We start from the raw sequence: 18129 nt of genomic DNA, 5'->3' as shown, positions 1-18129 counted from the left end.
ATATTAATCTCTTGGTAAATTTGCAAGGGCCTTAAACAATATTTCAAGTTCTTTATAGTCAATGGTCTTCTCAGTTATAATAACACTGAAAAATAGATACCTTTCCTGAACAGTAAACCAACCAGACCCATGACAGTCTCCCTAATCATGAGTAACATTTCCACTTGATTTTTGATTGAGAGTAAAGCAAATAAGGCCTCCTGAGATCTCGCCCTGCTCACACCACACACACAACCAATTTCTTGGTTATCATCCCTACAAGTGAATAGCATAATTTGAACCCGTAGCCCAAAACTCAGTTGTACTGAAATTATAATCAGAGGTCCCAGCAGTAGCTTAATCTAAGAAACCTGAAACAAAAAGAGCCTAGAAGACAAATAACAAATCACATGCAAACATCTGATGTTTATAGATGGATAGTCCTTACAAAGTTAAGATCACATATTTGTCACTTGTTAACACCGGAAATCTCCCCGGAATTGAATGCATGTTCGAGCCACAGACATCAAAGATTTCCCTCAAATAATTATTAGGCAGTATAAATGAAGGCTAATTGACCATTTATAAATGCTATTTTTAGCAACCAACCCCTCTGGAGCTGCCTGTACCGGGACACTAACAGCCACAGTTGGGCTGCGGTGGAGGAGGCGTTTCCCTGAGCCTCGTGTTCTGCTTTGCGGCAGTGATGGCTGGATCTGTCTCCAAACTCTCGGACATTTTGTCGCAGATGATATCCACGAGACGCTCAAATGTCTGCTTCACATTAACGTTATCCTTGGCACTTGTTTCAAAAAACTCAAAACCTGGAAGAAACACAAAGAAACACAGCTTGGTCACTTCATACTTCTGCGGAAATTAAATGGGACATGGTGATGGTAGGACAGCAGTGCTGGTAGGTTTGGTTTGGGTGGGAGATGAGAGGCAGGATTGAACAAATGCTACCATCTTGCTATCCATTAACAAGAATTATAAAGTCGAATTAGCGATGTTCACATCTTATTTTTCTCTAGACAAAAAAAAAAAAAAAGCCTTGGCAAGAGTTAGTTAGTAAGGACGACATGAAGAATCCTTGACACAGTCTGTCTCTGCCATCTCTTCCTGCAACCCCTGGATCAGCATGCAGCCTCTTCTAATCTTTTCTAGGTCTGGGGTTATTTGGCATTTTTTTTAAAATTTCCTCATTTCAGATTCTACCAAAATTATTAATTTTCATTTTTTCTTTAACTTCAGGCTTAGAAGACTTCATGTTCATATTCTGCTGTGAAAGGGACTCCCAAACTCCCACATAATGCAGCTCTAACTTTTTCCATGTCTGTCCTACTGCTGCCTAGTAAAGTGTTTGAGGGTAGGCCTTTGGTAAATTTCCAGTATTTAACTGGACATAAGGTGGCACTAAAGAATCATTGGATTTACCCTAAGCGAGCTCCAGCCTCCTTTAGGAAATTTGAGTGGTGTTAGCCTAACAGCCCTCCAGGGCTTTGTATACCATTGCAGCTAGCTACTGGTGCTGATTTTTCCATATCTTCTGTTACCTGTCAGCAGCAATGTTTTATCAACATCTGGGAAAGGACACGATAAATTTCAAATAAGCTGCCAGAAGTGCAAGAAGTTACAAAAAAATGCAGTGACAGTTTCACGCATCGACTGATGCGTCACTGTACCTGGGTAGAAGCAGCCTTAGTAGGCTGCTCTGTACACAGCCTTGTCACTATTGTTCGCATTCACATTCCACGGGCTGAGCTTGCCAGTCAGTTGCCATGACAACCTCCCCACTAGGCCAGCCAGAGATTGCTCTGGTCCATCCAGGGAATGTTGATTTAGGATGTATTGGGTTGAACACAGAAATGCTGTCCTAATCCATTCTGAATTTTACACCCTATAAATCCTCTGGTTACATCTGGTCCTATCTCTGAGGAGCCACATGGATTCAGAATGATTAAATCATGTGATTTCATCCCAGCTCCTGGGGCCAAAAGAGGAAAAAATGGATTAATATTTTGAATCCATGTCAAAATCGCTCTCATGAGCTAGAAATATTTATTTTCTTAAGCAGTATTGAAGATAAACAACAAAAAGCAATTTTCGTGAATTAAAATTTAGTTAAGATAGATGATGATATCTGAGCTCGAATTTCTTTAGTTACTGTGTATTCTGTTAAAATCCGAGTGAGTAACCGCAGGATTTGAGCTGAAGGAGCGAGCATGAGTTAAGCCAGGTTCTATAAAATAGAGAATATTTCAAGCCCTCTTTGCCTTGTATTTATTTCCCTTGCATTTGTCTCTCTGGACAGTGTTTATATAGCTCTCTTAAATTCCTAATTTCTTTACAAAATTCTGGCATTAACAGAATTCTCTTTTCTAATGTTTGCAATCTATAGGGCTAGATCGTTCACCTTTCAGCAATTTGATCCAGATTTTGGAAAGCACAATTGCTTAGAATCCATACTTGCCTAGATGTCAGAACTATTTGCATCCTTGTGGGGATTTTCTCAGTGTTAACAGGAGGGTGCTTTAAGTCACAAGATACCAAAACCCCACTGAAATCAAGATCCCTAAATGAGACTTTGTGATAAATTATGGGATTTTTTTTTCTCCAAAGGTTTCACTTTTCTCTCATCGCTTCTGCTGACACATCTTTTATTTATTAGCATGATTTGGGGGAAGGCACTGAACTTGAAGGGTATCATAAAAGATTTGGCCATTGTAAAACAAACCACAGTAATCCGTGCAAACCTTTATCAAATGTGATTCTTTTAATCTGGGCTTAGAGACACACAATGCTGCTGGTGTACAACTTAAGGTCAGTAAAATGATCCTTGAGCCCAGGAGCCAGAATGCTCTGTGTCTTGACCTTACCCTGGAACCCCAGGAAGAGAACACCATATTATAACAGCCCTCCATTTATCCAGCATGGCTGGAGAAGGAGATGCCATAATGTGGTGAGAGGGATGGATTGTCAGATGGGAGATTTAGCCATAGGAGCAATACTTACTGGCTTTGTGACCATGGGAAAGTCATGTTTTTATTCTTATGTTCTTTATTTATGACATTTGTCTTACATTAGGCTCAAATGAGAAAATATATGTAAAAGTGCCAAGCAAACCAGAAAATGTTATTATATAATTATACAATAACTATATAATTAAATAATACTATTATCACAACAATAATAGTAAGAAACTAACATTTGGGAGGTTACTGTAGAACAGGTGCTATTTAAAACACTGTATCTGTAAGGTAGGTGCCAGTATTTTCTCCAAATTATTGATAAGGAAATAGAGGCAGAAAATGGCTGAGTACTTTGCTCATTTACTTGATCAGCCAGTAGTGGCAAAGCTGGCATTTGAACTAAACCTGAACGCTCTCCTCCTCCTTCAGATACTCTGCAAAGCCTACTGTTTGGTTCCAGTTGAACTGGAAGTTCTATGTTAAGTAATACAACAAACTTTCATCAATTTACATAGTTAGTGATTAACTAGATTTAACACTCCGGGTGAAACATATGAAACATCTTTTCTTAATGATTCCAAAGGTACTCTGGTATTTTGTGCTGCTTAAGGTTCATCAAGGTGGCCATCAGGACAGCTATATGTCTATAGAGAAATATGTGAAAGGTTCTGGAAATTAGGCCTCCTCTCATTGACCACATGTGCTGTTGGTCATAAAATGAGATATTCAGGATCAAACTCAACATCATTATTTTAGCATATAGTTGTTTGGATTCAGGGCAAAGCAAGTTTACTGTGCAATAAATGATTCTCCATCCTGGGGAATCAGTATCTACAACCAAGCAACTCTATGTGCGACCACACTCCACACCTATGGGTGTCCATGGTGTTTAAAGCTCATGAACTAAATTGTAACCACAAATTCAAACACTTCAGCCTACTTCAGCCTTTATTCTTCTATTGAGTCATTGTTGGGTTTTATGGCCATTACCTACCAATGTATCATACTAAATTCAACTATAGCAGCATGACCTTGTTCTTAGAAATATTTAACCTCCCATTCATACACACGAACATCAGTGGAAAGCCAGCACTTCAGTCAGTGATCCCTAGGAAACAGTCTTTTTCATAAAACTTTGAAGATCATTTCCAACTTACTAGGTAGGACAGCGTGATTTGGCAGATCAAATAAGTAGCCCAAGGTCACAGAGCAAGCTGATTGTGAAGGGTGACAGAGATCTCCTAATAAATAGGTTACTGACTTAGCCTACAGCCTTGGACACCTGTCCCTCAGACTATATCATCCTGTATCAATAATTGCAGCATACACATGTTTTCATCAACAAATCAGTGAACACTTTCAGTTGGTCACAGAAGCACTAATCATCCATTCTAATTTCTCTCTGGCACAGACAGCACTGTTCCAAGCTGGATAAGCCTTGCACCATGGTTCAGAACATCTTTTTTTAATAAACATTTATTGGACTATAAGTTGATTTACAATGTTGTGTTAATTTCAGGTGTACAGCAAAGTGATTCAGTTACATACATACATTCATTCTTTTTCAGATTCTTTTCCCGTATAAATTATTAAGAATATTAAGTAGAGTTCTTGCTGGTTATCTATTTTATATATAGTAGTGTATATGTTAATCCCAAACTCCTGATTTATCTGCCGCCACCATATTTCTCCTTTGGTAACCATAAGTTTGTTTTTGAAATCTGTGAGTCTGTTTGTTTTGTAAATAATTTCATTTGTATTTTTTTAGATTCCACGTGTAAGTAATATCAACAGATATTTGTCCTTCTCTAAGTGTCTTACTTAGTATGATAATCTCTAGATCCATCCATGTTGCTGCAAATGGCATTATTTCATTCTTTTTTTATGACTAATATTCCACTGTATATATGTATCACATCTTCTTTATCCATTCCTCTGTCAATGGACAGTTAGTTGCTTCCATGTCTTAGCTATTGTAAATAGTGCTGCAATGAACATTGGGGTACATGTATCTTTTCAAATTATGGTTTTCTCTGGAAAAAACACAGGAGTGGGATTGCTGGCTCATATGGCAGCTCTATTTTTAGTTTTTTAAGGAACCTCCATACTGTCCTCCGTAACAGTTGTACCAATTTGCATTCCCACCAACAGTCTAGGAGGGTTCCCTTTTCTCCACATCCTCTCCAGCATTTACTGTTTGTAGATATTGTAATGTTGGCCATTCTGACCATTGTGAGGTGACACCTCATTGTAGGTTTGATTTGCATTTCTCTAATAATTAGTGACGTTGAGCATCTTTTCATGTGCTTTTTGGCCAACTGTATGTCTTCTTTGGAGAAATGTCTATTTAGATCATCTGTCCATTTTTTGACTGGGTTTTTGGTTTTTTGATATAGAGCTGCATGAGCTGTTTGTATATTTTGGAGATTAATCCCTTGCTGGTTGCTCCATTTGCAAATATCTTCTCTCATTCTGTGTGTTATCTTTTCACTTTATGGTTTTCTTTGCTGTGCAAAAGCTTTTAAGTTTAATTAGATCCCATTTGTTTATTTTTGTTTTCATTACTCTAGGAGGTGAATCCAAAAAGATACTGCTGTGATTTATGTCAGAGTGTTCTGCCTGTGTCTTCCTCTAAGAGTATTATAGTGTCCAGCCTTACATTTAGGTCTTTAATCAATTTTGAGTGTACTTTTATGTATAGTGTTAGTGTTCTAATTTCATTCATTTATGTGTAGCTGTCAAGTTTTCCCAGCATCACTTATTGAAAAGACTGGCTTTTCTCCATCGTATATTCTTGCCTCCTTTGTCGTAGATTAATTGACCATAGATGCAAGGGTCTATTTCTGAGCTTTCTATCCTGGTCCATTGACACAGCAATTTGTCTTTGCACCAGTACCATACTGTTTTTTTTTTTCTTCTAATTTTATTTATTTTTTTGGCTGCATTGGGTCTTTGTTGCTGTGCATGGGCTTTTCTCTAGTTGTGGGGAGTGGGGAGTACTCTTCGTTGCCATGTGTGGGCTTCTCATTGCTGTGGCTTCTCTTGTTGTGGAGCATGGGCTCTAGGCGCGCAGGCTTCAGTAATTGTGGAATGCAGGCTCAGTAGTTGTGGCACATGGGCTTAGTTGCTCTGTGGCATGTGGGATATTCCCAGACCAGGGATTGAACCTGTGTCCCCTGCATTGGCAGAAGGATTCTTAACCACTGTGCCACCCAGGGAAGTCCCTACCATACTGTTTTGATCACTGTAGCATTATAGTATAGTCTGAAGTCAGGGAACCTGATTTCTCCAGCTCAGTTTTTCATTCTCCAGGATGCTTTAGCTATTTGGGGCTTTTTGTGTTTCCATACAAATTTTAAGATTTTTTGTTCTAGATCTGCAAAAACAGCCATTGGTAATTTGATAGGGATTGCATTGAATTGGTAGATTGCACTGGGTAGTATAGTCATTTTGACGATATTGATTCTTCCAATCCAAGAACATGGTGTGTCTTTCCATCTGTTTGTCTTCAATTTCTTTCATCAGCATGTTATAGTTTTCAGGGTACAGGTCTTTTGCCTCCTTAGGTAGGTTTAGTCCTAGGTATTTTATTCTTTCTGATGTGATGATAAATGGGATTGTTTCCTTAATTTCTCTTTCTGATCTTCCATTGTTAGTGTATATAAATGCAAGAAATCCCAGTGTATTAATTTTGTACCCTGCCGCTTTACCGAATTCATTGATGAGCTCTAGTAGTTTGCTGGTAGCATCTTTAGGATTTTCTATGTATAGTATCATGTCTTTTGCAAACAGTTTTACTACTTTTCCAATTTGGATTCCTTTTATTTCTTTTTCTTCTCTGATTGATATGGCTAGAACTTCCAAAACTATATTGAATAAAAGTGGTGAGAGTGAGCATTGTCTTGTTCCTGAGCTTAGAGGAAATGCTTTCAGTTTCTCACCATTGAGAATGATGTTTGCTGTGGGTTTGTCATATGTGGCCTTTATTATGTCGAGGTAGGTTCCCTCTATGCCCACTTTCTGGAGAGTTTTTAATAATAAATGGGTGTTCAATTTTGTCAAAAGATTTTTCTGCATCTACTGAGATTATCATATGGTTTTTCTCCTTCAGTTTGTTAATATGGTGTATCATATTGATTGATTTGCGTATATTGAAGCATCCTTGCATCCCTGCGATAAATCACAATTGATCATGATGTATGATCCTTTTAATGTGTTGGTGAATTCGGTTTTAATGTGTTGCTGGATTCGGTTTGCTAGTATTTTTATTGAGGATTTTTGCATCTATGTTCATCAGTGACATTTCCCTGTAATTTTCTTTTTTTGTGGTATCTTCATCTGGTTTTGGTATCAGGGTGATGGCAACCTCAAAGAATGAGCTTGGGAGTGTTCCTTCATCTGCAATTTTTTGGAAGAGTTTGAGAAGGATAGGTGTTAGTTCTTCTCTAAATGTTTGATAGAACTTGCCTGAGAAGCCCTCTGGTACTGGGCTTTTGGAAGATTTTTAATCACAGTTTCAATTTCAGTGCTTGTGATGGGTCTGTTCACAGTTTCTATTTCTTCCTGGTTCAGTCTTGGAAGGTTGTACCTTTCTAAGAATTTGTCCATCTCTTCTAGGTTGTCCATTTTATTGGCATATAGTTGTTTGAACTAATTCTTATGATACTTTGTGTATCTGTGGTGTCAGTTGTATCTTATTTTTCATTTCTTTTTTTTTTTAACATCTTTATTGGAGTATAATTGCTTTACAATGGTGTATGAGTCTCTGCTGTATAAAAAAGAGAATCAGCTATACGTATACATATATCCCCATATCCCCTCCCTCTTGCATCTCCCTTACACCCTCCCTATCCCACCCCTCTAGGTGGTCACACAGCACTTAACTGATCTCCCTGTGCTATGCAGCTACTTGCCACTACTATCTATTTGATATTTGGTAATATGTATGTCCATGCCACTCTCTCACTTTGTCCCAGCTTACCCTTTCCCCTCCCAGTGTCCTCAAGTCCATTCTCTATATCTGCTTCTTTATTCCTGTCGTGCCCCAAGGTTCTTCAGAAACATATATTATTATTTTTTAGATTCCATATATATGTGTTAGCATACAGTATTTGTTTTTCTCTCTCTGACTTACTTCACTCTGTATGACAGTCTCTAGGTCCATCCACCTCACTACAAATAACTCAATTTCATTCTTTGTATGGCTGAGTAATACTTCATTGTATATATATACCCATTCATCTATCGATGGACACTTAGATTGCTTCCATGTCCTGGCTATTGTAAATAGAGGTGCAATGAACATTGTGGTACATGATTCTTTTTGAATTATGGTTTTCTCAGGGTAGATGTCCAGTAGTGTGATTACTGGGTCTTATGGTAGTTCTATTTTTACTTTTAAAGGAACCTCCATACTGTTCTCCATAGTGGCTGTATCAATTTACATTCTCACCAACAGTGCAAGAGGGTTCCCTTTTTCCCACACCCTCTCTAGCATTTATTGTTTGTAGATATTTTGATGATGGCCATTCTGACTGGTATCAGGTGATACCTCATTGTAATTTTGTTTTGTATTTCTCTAATGATTAGTGATGTTGAGCATCCTTTCATTTGTTTGTTGGTAATCTTTATATCTTTGGAGAAATGTCTTTTTAGGTCTTCTGCCCATTTTTGGATTGGGTTGTTTGTTTTTTTGATATTGAGTTGCATGAGCTGCTTGTATATTTGGGAGATTAATCCTTTGTCAGTTGCTTCGTTTGCAAATATTTTCTCCTGTTCTGAGGGTTACCTTTTCATCTTGTTTATGGTTTCCTTTGGTTTCCTTTGCTGTGCAAAAGCTTTTAAGTTTCACTAGGTCCCACTTGTTTAGTTTTGTTTTTATTTCTATTTCTCTAAGAGGTGGGTCAAAAAGGATCTTGTTGTGATTTATGTCATAAAATGTTCTGCCTATGATTTCCTCTAAGAGTTTTATAGTGTCTGGCATTACATTTAGGTCTTTAATCCATTTTGAGTTTATTTTTGTGTATGGTGTTAGGGAGTGTTCTACTTTCATTCTTTTACATGTAGCTGTCCAGTTTTCCCAGCACCACTTATTGAAGAGGCTGTCTTTTCTCCATTGTATATCCTTGCCTCCTTTGTCATAGATTAGTTGACCATAGGTGCATGGGTTTATCTCTGGGCTTTCTATCTTGTTCCATTGATCTATATTTCTGTTTCTGTGCCAGTACCATACTGTCTTGATTACTGTAGCTTTTTAGTATAGTCTGAAGTCAGGGAGCCTGATTCCTCCAGCTCCATTTTTCTTTCTCAAGATTGCTTTGGGTATCAGGATCTTTTGACTTTCCATACAAATTGTGAAATTTTTTGTTCTAGTTCTGTGAAAAAATGCCATTGGTAGTTTGATATGGATTGCATTGAATGTGTAGATTGCTTTGGGCAGTATATCATTTCACAGTGTTGAGTCTTCCAATCCAAGAACATGGTATATCTCTCCATCTGTTTCTATCATCTTTAATTTCTTTCATCTTTAATTTCTTTCATCAGTGTCTTATAGTTTTTGCATATAGGTATTTTGTCTCTTTATGTAAGCTTATACCTAGGTATTTTATTCTTTTTGATGCAGTGGTAAATGGGAGTGTTTCCTTAATATCCCTTTCAGATTTTTCATCATTAATGTATAGGAATGCAAGAGATTTCTGTGCATTACTTTTGCATCCTGCTACTTTACCAAATTCATTGATTAGCTCTAGTTTTCTGGTAGCATCCTAAGGATACTCTCTATATATATAGTATGTCATCTGCAAACAGTGACAGCTTTACTTCTTTCCTGATTTGGATTCCTTTTATTTCTTTTTCTTCTCTGATTATTGTGGCTAAAACTTCCAAAAGTATGTTGAATAACAGTGGGGAGAGTGGCAACCTTGTCTTGTTCCTGATGTTAGAGGAAATGTTTTCTGTTTTTCACTGTTGAGCCCAATGTTGGCTGTGGGTTTGTCATATATGGCCTTTATTATATTGAGGTAGGTTCCCTCTATGCCTACTTTCTGTAAGGTTTTTATCATAAATGCTGTTGAATTTTGTCAAAAGCTTTTTCTGCATCTATTGAGATGATCATATGGTTTTTCTCCTTCAATTTGTTAATATGGTGTATCACATTGATTGATTTGCATATACTGAAAAATCCTTGCATTTCTGGGATAAACCCCACTTGATCATGGTGTATAATCCTTTTAATGTGTTGTTGGATTGTATTTACTAGTATTTGGTTGAGGATGTTTGCATCTATGTTCATCAGGGATACTGGCCTGTCGTTTTCTTTTTTTGTGATACCTTTTTCTGGTTTTGGTATCAAGGTGATGGTGGCCTCATAGAATGAGTTTGGGAGAATTCTCCCCTCTACTATATTTTGGAAGAGTTTGAGGAGGATAGGTGTTAGCTCTTCTCTAAATGTTTGATAGAATTCACCTGTGAAACCATCTGGTCCTGGGCTTTTGTTTGTTGGAAGATTTTAATCATAGTTTCAATTTCAGTGCTTGTGATTGCTCTGTTTATATTTTCTATTTCTTCCTGGTTTATATTTTCTATTCCTGGTTCAGTCTCGGAAGGTTGTGCTGTTCTCAGAATTTGTGCTGTTCTCAGAATTTGTCCATTTCTTCCAGGTTGTCCATTTTATTGGCATATAGTTGCTTGCAGTAATCTCTCATTAACCTTTGTATTTCTGCAGTGTCAGTTGTTACTTCTCCTTTTTCATTTCTAATTTCTAATTTCATTTCTAATTCTATTCTACCACTGCATCATATTCTATTCTATCTTTTTTTCTTGATGAATCTGGCTAATGGTTTATCAATTGTTTATCTTCTCAAAGAACCAGCTTTTAGCTTTATTGATCTTTGCTATTGTTCATTTCTTTCATATTTTTTTCTGATCTGATCTTTATGATTTCTTTCCTTCTGCTAACTTTGGGGTTCTTTATGTTCTTTCTCTAATTGCTTTAGGTGTAAGATTAAGTTGTTTATTTGAGATTTTTCTTGTTTCTTGAGGTACGGTTGTATTGCTATAAACATCTTCCTTAGAACTGCTTTTGCTGCATCCCATAGGTTTTGGGTCATTTTGTTTGCATTGTCATTTGTTTGTAGGTAGTTTTTGATTTCTTCAGTGATCTCTTGCTTATTTAGTAGTGTATTGTTTAGCCTCCATGTGTATGTATTTTTTACAGATTTTTTTCCTGTAATTGATATCTAGTCTCATAATGTTGTGGTTGGAAAAGATACTTGATACAATTTCAATTTTCTTAAATTTATCACTTGGTTTGTGACCCAAGATATGATCTATCCTGGAGAATGTTCCATGAGCACTTGAGAACAAAGTGTATTCTGTTGCTTTTGGATGGAATGTCCTATAATTATCAATTAAGTCCATCTTGTTTAATGTATCATTTAAAGCTTGTGTTTCCTTATTTACTTTCATTTTGGATGATCTGTCCATTGGTGAAAGTGGGGTGTTAAAGTCCCCTACTATTATTGTGTTACTATTGATTTCCCCTTTTATGGCTTTTTAGCATTTTCCTTATGTGTTGAGGTGCTCTTATGTTGGGTGCATAAATATTTACAATTGTTATATCTTCTTCTTGGATTCATCCCTTGATAATTATATAGTGTCCTTCTTTGTCTCTTGTAATAGTCATTATTTTAAAGTCTATTTTGTCTGATATGAGAATTTTGTCTGATATGAGAATTGCTACTCCAGCATTCTTTTGATTTCCATTTGCATGGAATATCTTTTTCCATCAACTCACTTTCAGTCTGTATGTGTCCCTAGGTCTGAAGTGGGTCTCTTGTAGACAGCATATATATGGGTCTTGTTTTTGTATCCATTCAGCCAGTCTATGTCTTTTGGTTGGAGCATTTAATCCATTTACATTTAAGGTAATTATTGATATGTATGTTCCTATTACCATTTTCTTAATTGTTTTGGGTTTGTTATTGTAGCTCTTTTCCTCCTCTTGTGTTTCCTGCCTAGAGAAGTTCCTTTAGCATTTGTTGTAAAGCTGGTTTGGTCATGCTGAATTCTTAGCTTTTGCTTGTCTGTAAAGTTTTTAATTTCTCCATCAAATCTGAATGAGATCCTTGCTGGGTAGAGTAATCTTGGTTGTAGGCTTTCCCTTTCATCAGTTTCATTATGTCCTGCCACTCCTTTCTGGCTTGCAGAGTTTCTGCTGAAAGATCAGCTGTTAACCTTATGGGGATTCCCTTGTGTGTTATTTTTCTCTTCCTGCTTTTAATATTTTTTCTCTGTATTTAATTTTTGATAGTTTGATTAATATGTGTCTTGGCATGTTTCTCCTTGGATTTATCCTGTATGGGAATCTCTGTACTTCCTGGACTTGGTTGGCTATTTCCTTTCCTATATTAGGGAAGTTTTCAACTATAATCTCTTCAAGTATTTTCTCAGTCCCTTTCTTTTTCTCTTCTTCTTCTGGATGCTATAATTTGAATGTTCATGTGTTTAATGTTTTCTGAGAGGTCTCTGAGACTGCCCTCAATTCTTTTCATTCTTTTTTCTTTATTCTGCTCTGCAGCAGTTATTTCCACTATTTTATCTTCCAGGTCACTTATCCGTTCTTCTGTGTCAGTTATTCTGCTATTGATTCCTTCTAGATAATTTTAAATTTCATTTATTGTGCTGTTCATCATTGTTTGCTCTTTAGTTCTTCTAGGTCCTTGTTAAACGTTTCTTATATTTTCTCCATTTTATTTCCAAGTGTTTGGATCACTGTTGCTATCATTACTCTGTATTCTTTTTCAGGTAGGCTGCCTATTTCCTCATTTGTTTGGTCTGGTGGGTTTTTACCTTGCTCCTTCATCTGCTGTTTCTCTGCCTTCTCATTTGCTTAACTTACTGTGTTTGGGGTCTTTTTTTGCAGGCTTCAGGTTCGTAGTTCCCATTGTTTTTGGTGCCTGCCCCCAGTGGCTAAAGTTGGTTCAGCGGGTTGTGTAGGCTTCCTGGTGGAGGGGACTGGTGTGCCTGTGTTCTGTTGGATGAAGCTGGATCTTGTCTTTCTGGCAGTCAGGGCTACATCCGGAAGTGTGTTTTGGGGTGCCTGTGAACTTAGTATGATTTTAGGCAGCCTCTCTGCTAATGGGTGGGGTTGTGTTCTGTCTTTCTAGTTGTTTGGCATGGGATGTCCAGCACTGGAACTTGCTGGTCATTGAGTGGAGGTGGGCCTTAGTGTTGAGAGAGAGATCTCTGGGAGAGCTCTTGCTGATTGATATTATGAGGTGCTGGGAGGTCTCTGGTGGACCAGTGTCCTGAACTCTGCTCTCCCACCCAGCCAGAGCACCAAGACCCTGTCAGCCACACGGCCAGGTATGTGGGGAGTTTCTTGCCTTTTGGGTAGTCTGAGGTCTCTGTCAGTGTTCTGTAGGAGCTGTTCTGCATGTAGATGTATTTTTGTAGAGGGAGTTGATCTCCATGTCTTACTCCTCTGCCATCTTGAAGGTCCTCCCTCATTTCTATTTTTATTGATTTGAGCCCTCTCTCTTTTTTCCTTGATGAGTCTGGCAAAAGGTTTATTGATTTTGTTTGTCTTTCTGAAGAGCCAGCCTTCATTGATCTTTTGTACTGTTTTCTTCATTTCTATTTCATTTATTTCTGCTCTGATCTTTATGATTTCTTTCCTTCTACTAACTTCGGGTTTTGTTTGTTCTTCTTTCTCTAGTTGCTCTAGATGTAAGGTTAGGTTGTTTGAGATTTTTCTTTTTTCCTGAGGTGAGGTTGTATTGCTATGAACTTCCCTTTTGGAACTGCTTTTTTGCTGCCTCTGATAGGTTTTGGATCATCATGTTTTCATTGTCGTCTGTTTCTAGGTACTTATTTGATTTCCTCTTTGATTTCTTGAGTGATCCATTGGTTATTTAGTAGCATATTGTTTAGCCTCCATGTGTTTGTGTTTTTTACAGTTTCTTTTTCCTGTAATTGATTTCTAATCTCATAGGGTTGTGGTTGGAAAAGATGCCTGATATGATTTCAATTTTCTTAAATTCATCAAGGCTTGATTTGTGGCCCAAGATATGATCTATCCTGAAGAACGTTTCATGTGCACCTAAGAAGAATGTGTATTCTGCTGCTTTTGGATGGAATGTTCTACAAATATTAAGTCCATCTGGTCTAATGTGTCATTTAAGGCCTGGGTTTCCTTACTGATTTTCTGTGTGGATGGTTTGTCCATTGATGAAAGTGAGGTGTTAAAATCCCCCACTACTATTGTGTTACTGTTGATTTCTCCCCTTATGGCTGTTAGCATTTGCCTTATATATTGAGGTGTTCCTACGTTGGGTGCATACATATTTACAATTGTTAATCTTCTTCCTGGATTGATCCTCACTTTTTCATTATGTAGTGTCCTTTGTGTCTTACAACAGTCTTAATTTTAGTCTATTTTGTCTGATATGAGTATTGCTACATCAGTTTTCTTTTGATTTCCATTTGCATGTAATATCTTTTTCCATACCCTCACTTTCAGTCTGTATGTGCCCCTCAGTCTGAAGTGAGTCTCTTGTAAGACAGCATATATACAGGTCTTGTTTTTATATCCCTTCAGCCAGCCTATGCTTTGATTGGAGCATTTACATTTAAGGTAATTACTGATATGTATGTTCTTATTGCCATTTTGTCAATTGTTTTGGATTTGTTTTTGTAGGTCTTTTTTCTTTCAGTTGTACGTCTTTTTTCTTCCAGTACCCTTTTGTCCTCTTGTGATTTGATGACTATCTTTAGTATTAGATTTGGATTCCTTTTGTGTGTGTGTGTGTATCTATTGTATATTTCTGGTTTGCAGTTCCCATGAGGTTTTGGTATAGCAGCCTATGTATAAACAAGAGTGTTTTAAGTTACTGGTCTCTTAATTTCCAATGCATTTCCAATATCCTGCATTTGTACTCTCCTCTTCTGACGAATGCTGGGTTTGATATCCTATTTTTGTGTGGATGATTTCCTGCCTTTACTGGTGAGCTTTTCCATTAGTAATTTTCTTGTTTCTAATTATGGCCTTTATTTCCCCCACCTAGAGAAGGTCCCTTACTGTGTGTTGTTAGGCTGGTGTGGTGGTGCTGAATTCTCTTAGCTTTTGCTTGTCTGTAAAGCTTTTGAGTTCTCTGTCGAGTCTGAACGAGAGCCTTGCTGGGTAGAGTATTCTTGTTTGTAGGTTTTTCCCTTTCATCACTTTAAATATATCATGCCACTCCCTTCTGGCTTACCGTTTCTGCTGATAACCTTATAGGGTTCCCTTGTGTGTTGATTTTACTATTTTCTCTTTGTTTTTAATTTTTGTCAGTTTGATTAGAATGTGTCTTGGTGTTCCTCCTTGGGTTTATCTTGTATGGGACTCTCTATACTTCCTGGACTTCTGTGACAGTTTCTTTTCACGTGTTAGGGAAGTTTACAGCTATAATCTTTTCAAATATTTTCTCAGGCCCTTTCTCTCTCTCTCCTCCTTCTGGCATCCCTATAATGTGAACAGTGATGCATTTCATGTTGTCCCAGGGTGAGGCAGCAGAGAGAGGTGGTATAAACCAGATTTCACTCTTCTGCCCAAGGGATGTGATCCTACACCCTAACGTCATACCAGTAGAAGGATACCTTCAGTAGAATCACCTGAAGTACTTAAGAGCTTTTAAACTTCACCCCCCAGACATACTGGAATTGTGAGGAGGAGAAGGGCCTTGAATATGCCCTTTAAATAGCTCCTTAGGTGGTTTCTTATGCACACGAAAGGTTAAGATTCACTAGCCTCTCTACACCCATGTTCATTACAGCATCATTCACAATAGCCAAAAGGTGGAAGCTAACCCAAGTATCCATCAACTGATGAATGGATAAACAAAATGTGGTATATACATACACTGGACTATTATTCAGCCTTAAAAGAAATTCTGACACATGCTACAACATGTATGAATCAATGTGAAATAAACCAGTCACAAAGAAGTCAAATTTAGAGAGACTGAAGGTGGAGGGCCAGAGTCTGAGGGAGGGAAAAACAGTTGTCATTTAGTTTCACTTTTGCAAGATGTTCTGGGGATTGGTTGCAAAACAAAGTGAATACATGCTGAACTGTTCACTTAACATAAAATTTACCATGTTAGCCATCTTTATGTGTATTTTACCAAAATTTAAAAAAATCGTAGTGATAAATGCCTCTATTAAGAAACAAGAAGAATCTCAAACTTAATACCTCAATACCTCAAGAAACTAGAAAAAGAAGAACAAACAAAGTCCAAAGTTAGCAGAAGGAAGGAACTGACAAAGATCAGAGTTGAAATGAATGAAGTAGCAACAAACAAAAAGTAATAGCTGGTTCTCAGAAAAGAGAAGCAAAATTGACAAACCCATAGCTAGACCTTCCAAGAAAAAAAGAGAACTCAAACCAGAAATGAAAGAAGAGACATTACCACAGCAATACAAATGTTCATAAGAGACTGCCATGAACAATTATATGTCAACAAATTGGACAACCTATGTTTCTAGGAATTTATCCAAGATGGAATCATGAAGAAATAATCTGAACAGAACAATTACTAGTAAGGAAACTGGATCAGTCATCAAAAACCTCTCAACAAATAAAAGCCCAGGATGCTTCACTGGTGAATTCTATCAAAGAAGTATTCATAGCAACACTTCATTTTATGATATTTTTATGATATCAGCATTACCCAGATACCAAAACAAGGACGCAACAAGAAAATTACACATCAATATCCCTAAAGAAATCTTCAACATAATATTAGCAAACCAAATTCAACAATACAGTAAAAGAATTTTATACACCACGATTAAGTGGGCTATATTCCAGGGATGCGAGGATGATTCAACATCTGCCTATCAATCAACATGATATACCACATGAACAAAATGAAGGATAAAAATCATCATCTCAATAGGTGCAGAAAAAGCATTTAACAAAATTCAGCATCCATGTATGATAAAAAAAACTCTCATGAAGTGGATAGAGAGGGACTGTACTTCAACATAATAAAGGCCATATATGCCCAGCCCACATCATACTCAATGAGTAACAGCATACTCAATGGTGAGAAGCTGAAAGCTTTTTCTCTAAGATCAAGGAACAAGGCAGAAATACCGTCTCTTTCTCCTTTGATTTACCATGGTAGTGGAAGTTTGAGTCAGAGAAATCAGGCAAGAAAAGGAAATAAAAGGCATCCAAATTGGAAAGGAAGCAGTAAAACTGTCAATACCTGCAGATGACATATTAAATATAGAAAAACCTAAAGACTCCGTCACAAAACTGTAGAACTAATAAACAAATTTGGTAAAGTTGTAGGATACAAGATCAATTACAAAAATCTGTTTCCTTTCTATTCAATAATAACATAATCAGAGAAATTTTTAAAAATCCCATTTTCAATTACATTAAAAAGGAATAAAATAAATTTAACCTAGGTGGTGAAAGATATGTATACTGAACTGCAAGACAATGAAAAAAATTGAAGATACAAATAAATGAAAAGATAGTTCATGCTCATAGATTGGAAGAGTATTGTTAAAATGTCTATACTACCCAAAGGAATCTACAGATTCAATGAAATCCCTATCAAGGCACTTTTCACAGAAAGAACAAACAATCCTACATTTTATATGAAACCACACAATACACCCCAAATAGTCAAAGCAATCTTGAGCAAGAACAAAGCTAGACGCAACATGCTCCCTGATTTCAAACAATATTATGAAGCTATAGTAATCAAAACAGTATTTTGTGACATAAAAACAGACACACAGATCAGTGGAAAAGAGAGTCCAGGAAGAAAACCATGTAGATGTGGTCAGTTAATTTATAACAAAGGAGCCAAAAGTATACAGTGGAGAAAGGACAGTCTCTTTAATAAGTGGTGCTGAGAAAACTGGACAACCACATGGAGAAGAATAAGACTGGATCACTAACTTAGACCATACACAAAAATTAACTCAACATGGATAAATGATTGAACATAAGACCTAAAACTATAAAACTCCTAGAAGAAAACATGAGCAGTAAACTCCTTGATAATGGTCTTGGTGATGATATTTTAGATCTGACTCTAAAAGCAAGAGCAACAAAAACAAAAATAAACAAGTGGGACTACATCAAATTAAAAAGCTTCTAAGGAAACCATCAACAGAATGA

General features: G+C 37.0%; 1 protein-coding gene across 1 annotated transcript in view; it reads right to left on the bottom strand.

Annotated features, from left to right (window-relative positions):
* Positions 1 to 615: 615 nt before the first annotated feature.
* RAB3C (RAB3C, member RAS oncogene family) overlaps positions 616 to 18129 on the bottom strand; it is a gene marked incomplete at its 3' end in the record, with an annotated part of 303344 nt that continues 285830 nt past the window's right edge. The window contains exon 5 of the mRNA XM_079918766.1: positions 616 to 803. Within this exon, the coding sequence (XP_079774892.1) occupies positions 616 to 803 (188 nt within the window). The remainder of the gene's footprint in view (positions 804 to 18129) is intronic.

The sequence above is a fragment of the Stenella coeruleoalba genome (assembly GCF_951394435.1).
Source record: "Stenella coeruleoalba genome assembly, chromosome: 3".
NCBI lineage: Eukaryota > Metazoa > Chordata > Mammalia > Artiodactyla > Delphinidae > Stenella > Stenella coeruleoalba.
This window is presented reverse-complemented; position numbering and strand designations above follow the sequence as displayed.